This window comes from Perca fluviatilis, chromosome 21, assembly GCF_010015445.1.
Source record: "Perca fluviatilis chromosome 21, GENO_Pfluv_1.0, whole genome shotgun sequence".
Classification (NCBI taxonomy): Eukaryota; Metazoa; Chordata; class Actinopteri; order Perciformes; family Percidae; genus Perca; species Perca fluviatilis.
The window spans coordinates 18,219,213-18,237,350 of record NC_053132.1 but is presented as its reverse complement, the minus strand read 5'-3'; the positions used below and the strand labels follow the sequence as shown (position 1 = coordinate 18,237,350).

Genomic DNA, 18,138 nt, shown 5'->3' with positions numbered 1-18,138 from the left:
TAGCACATAGTCCATCACAAGCACCTTTAAGTTGTTGGTGAAAAGCTTTGCTTTGCGGCTGTTGCTCACCGCTCACGCGCGTGTGTTGATACACACGAGACGTATTTCGTTTATTATTAGGAATATCTGCTGCTGCTATCTGTTCATTTCGACTATATTTTAGATTGTAGCTTTCATACACCATGCGTGAGATGTCTCATTCTAACAAACAGGCGGATTTCTATCTTGTCTTATATAACATCTTTGCCCAGACGAGATAGCTAACCCAAACGACTACATTTGACAAATTACATGTGTACAATAACTCAATCGTTTAGTTGACTGAGATTTGTGGCTGTATGAAACATATTTTTGAATACTGTTTTATAATCCCGTGTAAATAAAACGAAAAAAAAAAAATCGTCTACATTTAAACAGGCACGTTTCTAGGCAACTAAACCATAGCAACGTGTTCTGAGGAAGTGACACAAGAGGTCGCCATTTATCCTTTATCCTGCATTTATGAGAAGCTGATCAGAAGTTAGGATTTGGAAGCGAAAAAAAGGATTTGTTGAAATTATTTATGGTTACTTACACTAATAAAAAGCTAATCGTGTGTGCTTTTGTTTAAAAACGGAGCAATTAAAAATAATAAATTACACTGGCCAATCCAAAGGGTAAAAACATTGAAAAAACAAACAAATGTAAACACACATGAATGACAACATTTTTATTGGGTTTACCTTATGCAATACCATATAGATCTATCCCCTTAACCTCATAGTTTGTACATTTTTAACATTGCATAAGATCATATAGAATAGTGATCTATGTAGTGATATGAAAACTTTATTCATCGATGTAATTGCTAGATTGAGGAAAAATGACATCCATTCCCTCTGATTACAAGTGTGATCATCTTCAGTCATGCATTACAGTGGTCTGTGGCTTATGACTTGAATGCAAAACAAACCGGGCACTTATAAGTATTAGGCTACAGCTTTGATACGTTTGTCCATCACATGAAATGATTATCGATGCCAAATGCTCAACCAGACGGCCGTTTTGTGAAGGGCATTAAAGGTAATGCAGCTGCTAAAGAAGAGGGGTAAAACACCTCAGACCAAAGTGTATCGAATGAAGTTACAACTGAACCCAGCAAACCAAACACAAAAACACTCTAAATCTCATTGCAGATAAAAAAAAAAAAAAATTGCAGGTTATACTATTAAAAGTGAGTTTCTCTGCCATCACAGAAGGTGGAAAGCTAGATTGTCTGCAACGCTCTAGTATAGGCTGTCAGAAGTGGATGGAATAACTTACTAGTTAGCACGTCTGTGTGAATATCAGTTCATGTGGAGTGGGGAGTAGTAGTTGCCATTGGTGCAGTCACACAAGGCAGACAAATGTTAACATGTGTGAGGGAGTGCAAAACAGTACATAATTGGAAGGCTTCAGAAGACTATAGCAAATGTAAACATAGCCTAGCTCTGGCAGGAAATCCAGTCTACTTTGATTGAACCTCTTTGCAGATGTAAAATTTTGCACTTTAAAAGCCCTTATGTGTTTGTGTGTATATCTATAACAAAAACATGCATCCATACTTGTTTCCCCGACAATATAAAAATTGTTTTAGTCAAGTGTATACGTGTACATGTGAGTAAATGGAGGTTTTCGTGATGTTAACAAGTCTATATGTACAATGTGTGCCAGCATTAAGAAAAGTTTACTCATCCCTGACACTAAGATCAATGTGTACAATACTCATAAGACATTGGATTTTGGTCATTGGGAAAGAGGCAACACTAAATTATTATTTGTGAATGAAATATTGAACCTACGAAAACCACAACTTTCTATATAAAAAAAAAAAAAAAAAAAAAAAAAGTGTTCTAAAATGCAGTATTTACATTAACATTACAGGCCTTAAAGCAATGTACACAGTGTTGTTTTCCACTGTAGTGCTTGTAATGCTGTGTACGAAATCTACACAATTCAAAAAGCTTAGAAGAATCTATCGCAATGCAGGAAAAATACATTTTTTTTTTTTTTTTTTTTTTTTAAATGTAACAGTCAACTTCATAGCCAGCCAAGTATAGCTTTGTTATTGGTTATCAAAACCGGTTCCAGGCATGTTATCAGTGAAAGACACCGTGTTCAGCATCAGCTCTTTCCATCCTAAATCTCTAGAGTTCTGTACAAACAATGCAAAACTGAAGTAAACATTGTCAAGATTTTCTCATTTTTAAAGATCCAGTATAAACAACTTCCATTCCAAGTTGTGTTTTCTATACAGTGTACAAAACGTGCAGTTTTTTTAAGAGTTAAACATTAATATTGAATTTGGATTATTTACATTAAAACAAAATCCTCTGGATATGAACAGAAAGTCCTTCACCACTGCCTTTAAACAGTTCCAGTCCCCAAACCTCTCACACCAAAAATACTTCCCCTCAAAAAAGATCTTAAACATGATGTTCCATCAAACATACAAATTAGTTAAGGAAAATTCAGAAGTTAGTGGAAAAAAAAAAAAAAAAAAAAAGACATTATTGTCTCGAGGATGTTTTTCCTTACAGAAAGCAGGACAATGAATTTTAAATAATATCACTGTAAAACAGAAATCACATTTAAAAAACACCCTTGACTATTTGGGTAGTTAACTGTAGACTTATGAACATGAGGAGTTAACACAAATGTCTAAACTTGATAGAAATTTGCACTTTACATCATTTAGAGAGCAATTTTACTTCTTCACTAAAAGACCACATTTGCAGAAGCGACAGAAATCTTACTTTGAAACAACAGTTTGAATGTGTGGTTAAATGTGTGCTTTTAAAGTTTTATTTTTATATTAGAGATAAGTGAACTTCCTGAAAACATTTATTTAATCCCACACCTGTGGGTAATTGTGTTACAAGCTGGAGTATAGGGTGCCACAAGGAGCTACACTAGCAACACGTTTACTTCTCAAGCCAAGAAAGAAGCATCTTTAATCACCATATTAGGCAGATATTCTGCTGTATCTCTAGATCTCTCTTATTTGGTCTATGTGAAAATGAGACTTTAATATTTATGTTCATTACAGATCACCTACTCCTCACCAATAAACGCCCTGCAAGCGATAAATGACCTATTGCCTCTTTACCTACAGTATCAAATCAAGGACATTTTTGGTTCAGTTTTCATTCTGATCGGAGAATATTAAGATTTGCTTATTTTTTGACAGTGAATAGATACAGAAAAAGAGATTTCTGAATCAAAGTAAAATGTTTCAAATGCATCTGAAAATGTGTGTGTTGTATAGCTGGGATCCTCATGATCACAAATCTCAGTAGAACTGTTTGAAATCTTTGGAAAATATTTTATCTATTTGTTATTTGGGGTGAATTTCACACTTAATAGCGTAACTCTTTAACATGCGCTAAATAAATGCACAATTCCCTTCTTAACAGCTCTAAACAATGATTTTAAGGTTCTACTTTGTAGTTACAAAGACCATACGGATTGATCCCTTAGCAGACCCTTGAGTTGGAGGATGTAAGATTTAACTCAACAGATGACCCTGAGTGAATCATTGGCCTTACATGACGACGGCCATATGTTATAGCATAAAACATTTGTAGATGCAATTCCTTACTTTCAATTAGAAAAAAATAAAATTAAAATAACTTGCCGCTAATTCAAAAAAAAAGGTCCAGTTTAAATGTACAGGCACATTGTCAGTAAACAGACTTATTTACATCAAGAAATAAAAACAAAGGAGGGAAAACGCAAAATAAATTCACAACCCCCTCTTTAAATCTCCATTGTGCCAAACGTTCTTCCACAAAGATGATATGTTTGCATCATAACACCTGGAGCTCATAATACTGAGTCCTCTTCACATCCGGGAACCCCTTTCCTGCAGGATCTGCAGAGACCAAAGAAAAATGTTAGAATGAACACAAACACATTGTACCACACGCCCTGAAAGTCATTTAGTACCGGACTCTGTACAGTCCTCTGTACTTCAGTATTCATAGTCACTTTATAAGCTGGTTGGTATTCCTTCTACAGCGCTTACTCTCCCAACCAGGAGCACTCGTACATTTGAATAGGGTGCAGAGAAAAAAGGTAAACGCCTGCAAAAGTGAGGAAAACAAAGCATTGTGCTAGAGACTAGGCAGTAAGTAGTTGTGGAGCATATTCTGGGTGAGCTCATGAAGCAGAAAAGCTTGTCAGGTGGAATCAACCTTGGCACTAGAAAGACATGAAACTAACATTACCTTACCTAGCTCTGGTTCAGTATTGATTCACACACACACACACACACACACACACACACACACACACACACACACACACACACACACACACACACACACACACACACACACACACACACACACACACACACACACACACACACACACACACACACACACACACACACACACAAAAAGGTCTATATCCAAAATATGAGTTTCTTTTTAACTACCTATTTTTAATTACTCAAAAATAACGGATGATTCCATACAACGCGCTTCGCAAGTACAACAAAAGATCGGATCTCCACTTTCATTGAACTTTGGGTGTTTATCAATTTTTTTGCATTTGAAAAACAAAAATTGAAATTTTTCAAAACAGTATCCTCACTGAACGTTGACCCTTCTGTGATTATCCTTCCTTTAATATTAGTCTAAATAATTTATAATTTTAGTTTATTGACCAGGACTTCAAAAAAAAAATAAGTGTAAAACTGGTGGTAGTAAGTTGGTGTCAGTGGTGTTTATACATGGTAGTGAAACGGCAAAAAAGCGCCAAAAACATTGGGGGGAAAAAAATAAAATAATAATAATTAAAAGAAAACGTCATAAGAAGTGTCAATTTGACCCGGGAGGACAAGTGCATGGTCGAATGGAAGACAACACAAGGGTTAAACCACAAGTCAAGTGAGATTAGTGTTGGCCGATATAGATGCCTATGCCTTGTCATGAGACAAATTGTCACTTTTACTGCAGTAACAATACATTTAAATTAACCTTTTAATGATTCTTTGTACTGAAAAACTAACAAATTTATGGATTACGGCTAAAGTCTAACATAGAAAAATCAACAATTACGCTGGTAATAAAGTAATTGTTTCAGTCAATATTGACCTAATATGTGATTTGCAAATCTAATTTTGCCACTGATCATAATAAAACTATATATGCAGTTTGACAGAGCTACTTTTAACTGTAGAAATCCAGTGTAAAACATCCTTAGATTAAACTCAACTTTCGAGTCATTTGAGTCAATAGGCCACTTTGATTTTCAAAAGCATGAAGACAGACATGTATTAATAGTTTGACTTTAAAAAAAACAAACAAAAAAAACAAACACACCAGTGCTGTCCAAGCAACACTACAACTACAATTTCTGACAATGAAATGGACAAAGGGAGCGTTGTAACCCTCCCTTCCCTTTAAAATGTCATTGAAAGAGGGACAATGAGTCAAACTGCTGCAGCTGATGATTCAGCATGGCCTCCATTAACCAAGGCTGTGAGCATGACAAATAATTACAAGGGTCTTCTCCACACTGCTGAAACAAATGGAGCTCTGCCCATCTTGTTTCAGAGAACGTCACCTGCTAAGAAGTATTCAACCAGTCTCAGCAGGAACCATCTGGCTTTTGATCTAGCTGTGGCTTGTAAACTCTGAAGGCCAAAGATGATTTTCAACCTGGATTCGGTGACTTTGCTCTGGTTTAAGTATATTTATCAGCTTAAGTTGTCTTGACAGACGTTTTCAGTAGTGTCACCTGCATCAATGAGGCACGGGGAAGGAAGAGAGGGACAAACCACGGCGGCTCGGTGGAAGGACTACGAGCAGTTCAGCGCTCAACCCTAACCAGAGTCATTCATTTTATAATAAGTCCCTTTGTCCGCGCTCTGAGCAACATGCAGATACCACAGAAGAAGACAAGAAAGCCATGTTGCAAAATAAATGGATGATGGAAATGAATAGCGGTGAGAAAAATAAAACTAATGGATTAATGTTCAAAAGGGAGTACCACTAACAACTGGTAGCATGGAATCTTTCTATCAAAATAAACAGTAGGTATGTGTAGTTGCCTTTAAGGAGTGGGTCCCCGGGGGACAAGATGATGGGAGTTTGAATTTCTCAGGGCGTGCCTCCTGCTTCACACCCAAAGCACTTGAGAAAATGACAGACCTTGCCAATGTAATCTGCAGACCTGTGCTCTCTTCATAGCCCTAGCACAGAGGATACTGTTTAGAGTTTTTATTTTTTATTTTATTTCAGGTCAAATCTAGTCAGTACATACGCTGAATTAGGTCTACTCATCTGCATCAAAATTAAAGTTGTGCATGTCTGAATCTAAAGGGAGTTATGAAAGGTCAAAGTTATGTCTGCTTTGCTTTAATTTATACGTTTTATCTTCTTTTGATCTTCTGATCACTTGCGGTTTTACAGGCAGGCTGTTTGTTTTTTTTAACTGAGGGACTGGATATTCACAATGTTCTCCTTCATAGAGCTTTCTCATCAATAAACTAGAGGTGCTTTCAGTCTCCTTGTGGCGTGTCCATAAATGCGATTCATTTAAAACATCCAGCACAGGCCATCATTCACAGATGTTTGCTGAGCACGGATTTTCAACCTAGCCTCTCCACCCACTCACACACTTACCTTTGCCTTCTCACTGGGCTCACTGTTTGTCCCGTACGATTGATTGTGCAGCTCCTTGGAGACTACACACAGGAACTCGGCTTGGTCTTCGTTTCCGTAGTTGTAAGATGAGCCTATGCTGACCAGCTAGAGAGATACGAGAGCAGAGCACAGAGGAAGAATTGGCCTTAGACTGATAAAGTAGAGGCAAAAACTGGGTAACTCATGGTGGGAAAACAGAGGTAGGGGAACAAAATATATTAAATAAGAGGTTGACAACCAATCAAAGAGCACAGGGGGTCCACAGGTTCATGCAACTCAAATTTAAAACTTCATTATTTTGGAGTTTTATTAATTAGACATAGCACCAAACAGTTTATCCAGACTAATCCAAGTATGGTCTGTGTAACCCTGACTTTGAAGTTTGTTATTTTGCCTTTAATAGACCACATAATATGGAATACAGTGGGGATGACATCAAGTTCCTTGGTGAGATTTAAACTCAGGATGTCATGGTGGCACATTTACATCACTGAGACCACTAGGGCAACCCAAATTTAAAGTAATACACCAAGAGAAGATAGCAGTTACAAAACCTATTTCAAAAAAGTTTAAGGGTACATAGAAACGTGTGACGTTTAAGTCATTACATCTATAAAATGCAATGCAAACTGTTTTCAGGACCTGCAGAAATGCCAGCATTGAAACCCAAAAGGGCAGAAAACTGAGTTCAAGTAATTACACAGAAATAAAATGGTCCACAAAAACAAGGTAATGATAATAAAAGAAATAGCCCAAAGCAGCCACAGACAGAAAGGGATAACCAGCAGATAGTTATTGAATACAAGTGCAAGGACTCGACCACAGGAAGCAAACATGCTGGTGGAACGGTGGATTTGACTTGATAGGACCAGGCTTGTTTAAAGTGAATCGATGAAGTCAAGTGTTGAAATCTACAGTATCTCCTACAAAGCAAATAAAAAGGAGCGAACCACAAAGTAGGTCACTCCCATCAGTAACACTGGTTCCATGTTTTAGCTCTGGGACTTAAGACTTGATTTGTTAGTAGAACCATGAGAAAGATTTTCTCTGGTGCTGCAACTGCCATATTAAAATGAGATCAATACTAAATACTATGAGCAGCTTTCTACAACTCTACTTCATTTGTCTGCCAACTCTTTAGCTGCATATCTTACCAGTCTACCTCAGGGATTGAGAGGGAACGGAGACCAGAACCCAAATTCAACCAAATGAAAACATCAGTGAAGCTACTGCTTGTAACAAGTGGCATTTTTTTTTTTATTTGAGCACTGAATGCTGGTAAGAGAATAAGCATGGCAAATTTCTAATTTTCCTGTTCCAAGTCATGTCAGATTGAATAAGAGACACAGGAGGACACAAGAGGATAAATAAAAAAGGGATGACATCGATAAGATCTTTATAAACAAACCTCATGCACACCTTGAAAAACATGAGAAAAAAAAACTGTTCCTGATTAACTGCTTTTACTGTTGAACGTTCAAGTGTGTGTACACTGCAGGCTACATTTATACTGTCTGTACCCAGGTGTGCATGTTCAGACACGCATCGCCTCATTAGCCGCTGCTGCTGGAGACTTGTTGTTGTTAAGCAATCTCTCTCACATTAGGAATCAAAACGCAGCAAAAAAAAAAAAAAAGAAAAGAAGACCTCAACTAGCTACCGTGGATTCCACTTGTCATGCTGCTAAAGACTCAACACGCACCAAATCCTAAGACTTTCTGGGTAAAATACACTTCAACAAATTGTCTCTATATTAATGGAGTCTTAAAGCAGCAGTAGGTCATTAGAGCTCATCTCCCCAAAAGACTCTCCTGGGCTGACGACCGAGCTTAAGGCTTTGCATAAGTAGTGCTTCTAGGAGTTTCCATCTGACCCGTGTGAGGAGATTAGAGAGATTTCAGCTCTCTGGGAGATCCAGTGATCCTTCGTCTCAGAGAGATTCATTCACACATAAAAACACACTTCAAAACACCCAAACGTGGGGGTTTTCATTAGAAATATTAGCTTTCGGCAGCTCCAGCTGAACACAACCTCCCATTGAAACTTTGACTATTCACTCTTAGTGTTTGAATCTGCTTCAATGACAAGGTAGATTGCCTGCTGGGAAGATAAAAACAACATTTCACCTCTAAACAACCAGCATTATATTACAGCACAGCCCCCATAACAGCAAAGTGGCTATAACAAAGCAGAACACAGAAATCTGTTGACAGGCCTAAAACGTGTGAATGCAGTATGAATAGCAAAATAGCATAATTACACAAAAATCACAGACAAGAAAAAAAAAAAGGTGTCATGTTCTCTTAGGGCGCTTTCACACCTGCCTCGCAGAGTTCGGTTGAATCAAACTAGAGTTTGTTTGCCCCGTTGGTGAATGGTTCGTTTGGGCAGGTGAGAGGGCGACAATTGAACTCTGGTGCGCACCAAACAAGCGTACCGAGACCTGCTTGAAGAGTTGGTCTCGGTACGCTTTCAGTCGAACTCTGGAGCGGTTCGCTTGCGGTGAGAACGTGATCCGTACTCGAACCGCACCAACTACACGTACTCCGCAAGTCTGAGCTAATGTCTCCTGTAGCCAGGTGTGTTTAGCAGCCTGCGATGCAGCAGAGCAGCAAACTGTAGCAGCTTGCAGTGCTTCCATCACAGAAATAGACTGCGGTCAAGCTCGCCGTCTGTCACTCGCATCTCCGTGCAGCCGGGCGGAGCAGAGCTAAGTCTCGGTGACCAGAGAAGACGAACGTCTCTCGCGAAACAATGTCGGATAATTTTAATGAAATGAGCTGGTGTGACCATGGAGATGCACGAAACATGCACTAGCCCAGAACACAGGACCTTCTTCCTGTATTTACTTTCTTGCTCCCGCCCCCAGACACATCCGACCAATAAGAGGAGTAGACGTTCTTGCGTGATTTGTAAGGACGCATTTTGGTACGCTTTGATTTTTCCATACCAAACTGAAGCGAGGGCAAATCGCTCCAAGTTTACAAACTCACCAACTGACTCGGACCAAAGCAAACAAACTACAGGTGTGAAAACGCCCTTAGCCTCACTGGTAAGCAAGCAGTACAAATGAACACTGAAAAGAATCAACTCAAAATGACCAACAGCTATGTGCCTACTTGGGACAAACAATGGCCAACGGGTTGTGTAGGGATAACAAGGGGACCATGCAGTGACCGGCCCGTGGACAGAAATTTGTTAGACACACCTCTCCGCTGTTGTTTGGCAAAGCAGACTCCTCTCCCTTCACCTCCCTTGATACAATCAGCAGAAACTCTGACTGGTGGGCCCGCCCGTAACCTATACTGACAAGCTGCAACAACCAATCAGAGCACAGAAGGGATGCCCGGATCACGTATGTGGACATTGTGAAAGATGTGATTTGCTGTTTGGCTTGTTAGCCATTTCCAATATTGGAGGATTGGACTTTCTGGGTCAATGTGAGCATAGCGGGGTGGGTGAAGCACATGAAAGGAGGATTTCTGCTGCTGTGACTCTGCAGGAAGCAATTTACCTGTTCGAACTTCCAGCCGTCAGACATGGTAGACACCATCTGTGTCAGCTCCTCCTCCTGGCACTGCAGCACCCGGTACACATGCTTCACTGGAACCTGAGAGGACGATGAACGCATGACAGAAATGGGATGGAAAGGGAGAAATAACGCACAATTAATGTAATAGGACGCATCAAATTCATGAAGAAATCAATTTTAATAGAACTTTGTGTACCTGTGATGTTTTACAGTCGCGTTCCCTGATCTTGTCCTTGAGGAGCTTTATTAATGATGTGATGTTGTAGAATTCGGCTTCTTCTAGCACACCTAAAACAGTAAAAAAGAAACGATTAAGCTTTTAAGGCAGACTTCTCCTGCTACTACTAACAACGGCATCTACTTTAGGGTTTTGCTGAGATATGAGTGTAATGTGTTAAAATCTATACTTTAAGGACATGTAGGCATGTAGGCCCTACATTCTTTGTAATCATTGCAGTCACATTACCTTTTACAACAATCAATCAACAACAATAAACTCAAATATTTACAATTTTTTTTTTACCAATTTGTTCACTGTGCTATAGACAACTGTATTTGGAAAACATTTCTTAAAGTTCATCTCATATTCCACAGAGATGTTACCTTCCTCTGCCAAGTCCTTGTTGAGCACCAGTTTGCCATGCCTCAAGTAGTTAAGCACTGGCCCAAAGTATGTGGGGTCTCGGTCTATGAGATAGGCACCAGTTTCATCCTGAAAAGCAGAAAAGAAGGAGGATGAGATTAATAGAATAACACTGTGTTCACTGTCAGAGTTTTTAAGTTGAAGAAAAAGTTCAACATTTAGGAAATGTGCCCATTTCTGGTCAAACCCACACAGATAGCAATTGAATTCTATGCATCCAGTACAAGCAAAGCACTGCACACACAGAGATAAAGGGATTTCAAATCCTCTCATTCAACACTTGTATTTTCCCAAATGTGCGTTCCTTTAAAAAAAAAAAAAGAAAAAAAAAAAAGACAAAGTGCAGGTGTATATTTTTAACGAAACACAATCTGTGTGTGTGTGTGTGTGTGGAAATCAACGCTGTGCATCAGTAAATAAAACTCATGGGAGGAAAATTATGAGGTCAGCTCCTGTGCTGATAATCACTACAGGGGGAAGAGCCGCACACGTACGACTGCTTTGGGATATCACTTCACTTTTCCCACAGGCCTTGGGTTTGATCCCGATTTCTTCACAACCGCTGGGTATTCCCCTATTTCTGTAAGTACTGTGATTAGACCGTTTTATCTTGTTGGGGGGAGGGGCCCGGCTAAAACAATTAGAGCAGAACATAAAAAGATTTTGGAACAGCAAGCTGAATCCACCAAGGGGACCGAGAGAAAGCACCTTGGCTTGGCAACCGACAATTAGCCTAGTCTGGTCTCCTACATAGTTGGCCAAACACATAATGAGTCTGTTTGAACAGCAGTTAAACATGCATGGCATTTAGTAATACACGCAGCACGGAGGACGGGCCTTAAGCTAATTTTGTGCTAATTCTCAAAACACGGTCGGGTATTATGGCTTCAGGAGCAATGTTGGCAAATAAGCAGCATTGCTAGTCGGTGCAATATTGTCATATACTACAGGCCATGAGCAAACTCAAAACAGCCAAGTGAACAATGAAGACCACATTCGTAGTTGCCTCGTCTTCACAAGCCCAGAGACGGGTTCAACTCAAAATCTCATTAATCTTTCCAATAATGAGAAAAGGTCCCAGTACATTTTCTTTTTGTAATGAATCTGCACCCTCCTGGCTGGTTGACCTCCTTTCCTATGCAAATATATCCCACTAGAGCCCAGTAAAGCTCTATTCTGGTCTTATTGCCCTGTGTCAGTTTCTTAAGATTCACGTTAAATAAAACTGTGCCAAATTTCAGTACCTGAGAGTGTGAGCATATCTGTCCCTCCTGCATGTTGACAGAGAGCGGGGCTCAGCTCTAACGCATGCACGCACGCTGATAAAAATGGTAAAACTTAGGGGACATTTAGCCCAATTGTTGGCTCCCTCCCCTCAATTCTCTTCTAGCTGACACTATATCAACTATCCAATAAAAAACCAGGAACAGGTTGTTGAGTTGTTTTGTGGACGTTTTCCTTGTCTGGATTTGTTAAACTTGGGATGGGATTGAACCAATGTGGGTTGATGTGGGCCTGTAAAGCACTATAAGACAATGTATGGGATATATCCGAGATTACGTTATGTTCTGCCTCGGTTTAGAAGTGGTGAATGTAGGCTACAGCTCACAGCAACTTAATACAATATATGGCGTCTGATACCTCATACATACAGATACGTCTCGCTTTATTAGATAGACAAGCTATTGCATACTGCCTCAAAACACTCCCACCAATCAAACACAAAGCTGCCATGTGTGGCCACGTGTACTCTACACTTGTGTAAACCTTCTGCTTCCTGGCCTGTTGTGCTGACAAGCCTGTTGCGGGTCCTCTGGGTGGACATAGGGGACTTGGGGTGACAGTGACCCAGTTAAGAGAAAGATGATTATGGGGGCTCTGATATAGGGGCCCATGTACACAAAGGGGACAGTGTATTTAATTAAAACACAAAAAGGCTGTGTCTCTGGGCGCCCAGGCTTGGGAGCACTGGGCAACAAGCAGAGGAGTCTGGGACAGCAAGGGAATAAGGCTGTTGGGATGTACTGTAGACGGGCACGAAAAGAGAAAGGATTAAGATTTGAATTAGAATGCTTGAAGCTCAAAACGTTCACCATCTCAATGCAATAATATGAACAAAACCAGCTTATCTATGAATAATAAGGTTTTAGTTAAAATCTTGAAGAAAAAAAAAAAGTGAAACCTCAAAATTAAAAATGCTAGACCTACATCGTGGGACAAGGCCAACCGCATAAACCAAAAGACAACAGATGATAATCAACAGATACACTGACAAGCGTCAACACCGCCTACAATAACCACCAGAAATAGGTCAGCTCAGTGTAGGTCAGGCATGCTTCATGGTGTTTTGTGGTTTTGCCTTGCAAAAATATTGAAAGCGTAAAGCCTTGTGTATATACATTAACGAGATCCAAGTCAAAGCAGGCCTAACCATGACTGGATTCAATATGAAGATAACTTAAAATTAAGGTAAACAAAAGTTAATTAGAAGGGTGGGCTTCACAGCAGAGGGAAGTGTAGAGTATTAACCTTATCATTCTTCTCCTACACACAATACATATCCTCCCACAGGAAATACCATTGCGACCCAGCCTTCAAGCATGTGATGTCCAATCAGGCTTTTTGCAGAGACATTTAACACTGAAAGTCAATCCTTAATTCAAATAAATTAACAAGTCACTGCATGTCTGTACAACACTGGGGGCTAGATTTACTAACACTAGCGCAGTTTGCGCTGCGTCCGTTTATGAGAGTTCGGTAATAGCGCACGCTATGCTTCCACAGTTTGCGTAGTATTTATCAACCCTGACACCCATCAGGCAATCAGCGTCTTTCTCCGCCCACTATACCGTAAATTGCGCTGTAGCAAAGCGGTACTGGTGCTATGATATGGCTGAGTGCAGACTCGCGATATTCCCACTGCTGATGCTATGACTGTTTGAAATGATCCTGAATTGCCAATATTTGTGGTGCGAGGGAGTTTAACAACTGGTGGAATGGGATGTGAACGCTGAGTGGGAGATTCAATTTCATCTTTGATTTCTTCCAGTAACTCTAATATTGCATGTCTGCTTGATCTGTAACGCTAAATTATGTTGTGTTCACTGACAAAGTGTGATTCTTCTGTTAAAATATTTTCAGCCTCGCCTATGTCTTCGTCTTGCTAAATTTACTGTTGCCATTTCACCAGGCCAAAGGTCTAAAGGCGTAGGAAACTCTCGATTGCGGCTGGTTTAAAGAGGCGGAGAATTTCCCCACAGAATAGAGGTCGCTTCTTACTGACGGGTCTTTGTAAACACCACGGAATATATAATTAGGTGCACTTTGCGCTTATCCTCCCACCTTTTTGGGTGGAACTCCCACTTTCCCCACGACCCTCCCACGAACGCATATTGAAAGCGCAACGTGTCTCTTCTCGCTCATGTGGCAGACAATCTGCGATTTTACCCAAGTGCGCCCTGTTTGTAAATAGCCCGCATCGGTTACGTCCGTCTTTGCGACCAATTAGCGCCTGGAAACGGGGGCAAACGGCTTGATAAATCTAGCCCTGGGTGTACACCAAACCTTTGCATGGAACAATTCACCAATTCAAGCCAGACAGGTGTGGGTATATTCACTGCTAAATTGTATATAGAATTTCAAATAATACACCAGATGGATTTTAAATGAAAAAAGCAGCAACGGCAGTAGTGAAGTCATTCTATTTGGCTTAGACCAGGAAGAAAAAAGAATTTAAGTATTATTATACTGCTCTGCCTTCACTGCAGTCAAGCTGGAGTACAAGCCCACTGCAGAAACACCGCTTAAAGATGTTGCAGTAGATGTTCTGAGTCATGTGACTGTAGCTACTTAGCCAAGTGGAAGTCTGATCCTTGTAGAGTAGGAGCCAAGAGTCCCTCTGGAGTACAAGCAGTAATGGCACAGTCAAATGGGGCTTCATCTTTTAAATAAAAGACACACACACACACACACACACACACACACACACACACACACACACACACACACACACACACACACACACACACACACACACACACACACACACACACACACACACACACACACACACACACACACACACACACACACACACACACACACACACACACACACACACACACACACACACACACACACACACACACACACAATCTCATATTTCAAGATATTTAACGCTGTGCATTTAATTGAGTTTAACCTTTCACCAAGGCTGGGAGGAACTTCTCAATTTTTACCATTTTAAAAACTCTGCATGGCAAAACACCATCAGTGAGTTTTGCAGAACCATTTATGATGGAGCAGTGCTGCTGGCAGTAAATGAACAGCTCCCATTTTGGTCCCCTAAACGCTTTGCTGTCATGATGAGAGGTAGCTTCCCGGCTAAGCTGGCAAGCCAAGAAATCACTGCAACCGGAAGTTTCTCCTGGTAGAACGAGAAACGTGTATTGCAATAACAGAGGCTGGAAGTGAAATGATTGGTCTCGTCAATGACCGACTTTGGTGTGGAATACGTACTTAATACCTTATCATAAACTGATTCGCCAATGGTACTCTGCAGTGTCCTCTTTGAGCACTTACTGCAGGAAGACAGAGCAGGAGGAGACCAAGATATCACCGTTAAATATTTACGTTGCCTCCCACAGTGTGCTCAGGCATGACATACAAGCTGAATACGGCAGTAAATGCGGCCATATTTCTCTCACAAATGCTGCAGAGAGAATTTCTTTGAGCAGAAAATGGATATAAATATGAAAAGAATAAGATGTTGAAAAAACAAGAATACTTTGTGATTGGGTGCTTGAAAAATTGATGCAGCTCTCAAAGCCAGAAAGCTGGTTCTCTACTTGAGTGGTCCTGAGCTGAGCAGTTTGAGAGCAGGAGTTTGCCAAAGGGGTGGATGCCTATTGATGTGCAACTCTCAGCTCTTGATTGGACAATTGATAATTTAGAGCAATACCTGCTTATAATCTTGCATTGTCAATTAGTTACAAAAGTCTAACAAACCTAGTTATAACAATATCTCTCTAGAGTGACAGGAATGAGTAGCATGTCAACTAGAAATTAGGATAAACATTTTAATAAGAATATTTATAAATACAAGTCTACATCTTCTGTTATTTCTGTGCACGTGACAGCACTTCCTCTACTTTCTCCCTGATCTACCCCAATGTGCAAAACAGGCTCTAGTCAACAACATGAATAATGCAGTTCTCCTCAAGAGTCCTGCTGAAGCACATCAGCCTGTGTGACTGAGAGAACTGAACCACTCATTTCCATGGGTAGGAAACAATACTGCATTCGCCCAAAAACAGAGCTCTTCAATGATCCGTTACTCTGCTCTGCTTCCCATTCACATGTTGGGATTATATGCAAAAAACATGGCCTTCTTGGCTCAGTTGCAGATAAAATGAAATCATGTCAACGTATATAGTTTGAGACACAGAAGAAAGTTTAATAATAGCCAGTAATAACCAGTCCTTTACTGGAAACTACCTGAAATAAGACTGCCTGCAGGCGTGAGGTACGGTAATGGTTTGAGAGTCTGATACACACTTAAGACAAGGGATTGAGATGGACTGATCCGTTGCTCATGGGAGGATAAACTGACAAAAAGCAAGCTGATTATTCAGAGATTAAGATATTTGCATAAAATACGAGATGAGCTACAGAGGGCAGGGGTGAAGATTAAAATGTGCAAGTAGATGAAAACAATGAATAATGGGGCTGTAAAATGAAAAGCTGGGCGCGCGCGCACACACACACAACACACACACACACACACACACACACACACACACACACACACACACACACACACACACACACACACACACAAGCAGATGGGCAAACAGAGAGAAGCCTGCTTCTGGAGCATTGAGGCCATTCAGGCAGATGAGTGACTTCATCCCAGCTCTCAGTTGTCAGCAGCACCTCACCCCACTTGGCAATGACTTATGTGCTCATTATGGGAGCCTGACCACCAGCTCAGAGGCTTATTACTGCAAAGCAAACGGAGCCAAGTAACAGACTAACCCCAAGAGAAGGAGGGGAAAAACACAAATTGATCGCGCAATGAAGCCTTATATGTGTAGATAATTTGGTTAAGTTAGTAATTATAGCACTAACGCTAGTAGAAATTACAAACCTTGGATGTGCCAGAAAAAAACTAATACCAATGTTATAAAATGTTTAGCTATTGCAATACATTTTCGCTATTACAATATTCTACACTATAGATGAGTGTAGCGCAATACAACGGCCTCAGATGGGGAAAGTTTCCAACTATTGTGGCGAGGTGATACTCTCAGTGGAAAAAATAAAATAAAACAAAACTATAAAAACGGTTAAAACCCTCAACTATCGTTTAGGCAACACTTTGAACAACACATTTAGGCAACCGCAGGACCTAGCAACTTTGTATCCTGTCAAATACACGTAACAAGCCAGCTACACACACAAACTAGCAGCAGAGATCGGATGTCATGTGGTGACTGTCGGAATCTAGCTAGCATAACGTGCTAAGGCTAGTTAGCCACACAAAAAATGAGTTAGCGGCAAGTATAAAAACATAAACAGATTTTTCACAAACCTGGGCACCTGATTAAACCAGCTGGTACGCGCAGTCGCCAGCCACCCTAATTGCTTAACAATGCAGTAAGCAAATATAAACGAATTTAACTAATTGGGAAATAAAATGGAGTTAGCCAACTGCGCTCCTAACTACAGTGCTAACTAGCTTAGCATTTACCTTGTCGGAGTCGAGCTCGGGGTCAGCTTGGCTCAGTCTGTACAGAAATGATTTTGGATCTCTACACAGCGTCTGTCTCGTTGTTAAAAAATACGTCCCGCCGACGTTTAGTCGAATCCATTTCGATGCCCCGACACCGGCTGAAATGTTTCTCTCCGCCGGAGAATGGGCCAAACATCTCCGGTGAACGGCGCTGCTTGTCTCGGAGCTGTTCTCTGCCATCCCTCTCCTCGTCTCCTCCGCCCTCGCCTCGGCTGTGTGCGGCTGACAGGAAATATCCAAGCTGCAGCCACTAACTTCATGCAAAGCAGGCTGCCAGCGCATCAGCCACTCCTACCAACCCACTTCACCAGCAGCTCTGTCAGACACTTGTATAAATTATTCCAGAGAAAAGAGGTCCTCCCCAGCCTGATCCCAGACGCTTCAATATGGAACAATGATCACTTGATAACGACAGCCTGGAAATGTCATAGCGTGTGAAAATGTAATTTAGGGTGTCAAACACTCTTTTCATATTTACAGTACAGTATTTCATGCT

General features: G+C 40.6%; 1 protein-coding gene across 2 annotated transcripts; it reads right to left on the bottom strand.

The window, feature by feature from the left end:
* Nucleotides 1-694: 694 nt before the first annotated feature.
* kctd5b (potassium channel tetramerization domain containing 5b) lies at nucleotides 695-17,974 on the bottom strand. 2 transcript variants are annotated; one of them, XM_039788561.1, is made up of 7 exons: nucleotides 17,601-17,974; nucleotides 10,810-10,918; nucleotides 10,403-10,494; nucleotides 10,189-10,284; nucleotides 9,883-9,987; nucleotides 6,654-6,779; nucleotides 695-3,892 (listed from the first exon to the last, which is right to left on the bottom strand). In XM_039788561.1, the coding sequence occupies exons 1-7, from the start codon at nucleotides 17,922-17,924 to the stop codon at nucleotides 3,863-3,865; spliced, it is 882 nt and encodes a 293-aa protein (XP_039644495.1). In that variant the 5' UTR covers nucleotides 17,925-17,974; the 3' UTR covers nucleotides 695-3,862. The 2 variants fall into 2 exon arrangements, with proteins under 2 accessions (XP_039644495.1, XP_039644496.1); XM_039788562.1 differs by lacking the exon at nucleotides 9,883-9,987 and having other exon boundaries at nucleotides 17,601-17,967.
* Between the last annotated feature and the right edge of the window lie 164 nt (nucleotides 17,975-18,138).

Excerpts from the sequence above, each read along its gene's own strand:
- kctd5b (XM_039788561.1), bottom strand. The coding sequence starts at position 17,924 with ATGCGCTGGCAGCCTGCTTTGCATGAAGTTAGTGGCTGCAGCTTGGAT. Across the intron at positions 9,988-10,188 it reads ACGGCTGGAAGTTCGAACAG|CTTGTCAGTATAGGTTACGG; the intron begins GTAAATTGCTTC and ends TGGTTGTTGCAG. Across the intron at positions 6,780-9,882 it reads TGCCAAACAACAGCGGAGAG|CTGGTCAGCATAGGCTCATC; the intron begins GTGTGTCTAACA and ends GTATCTCTCTAG.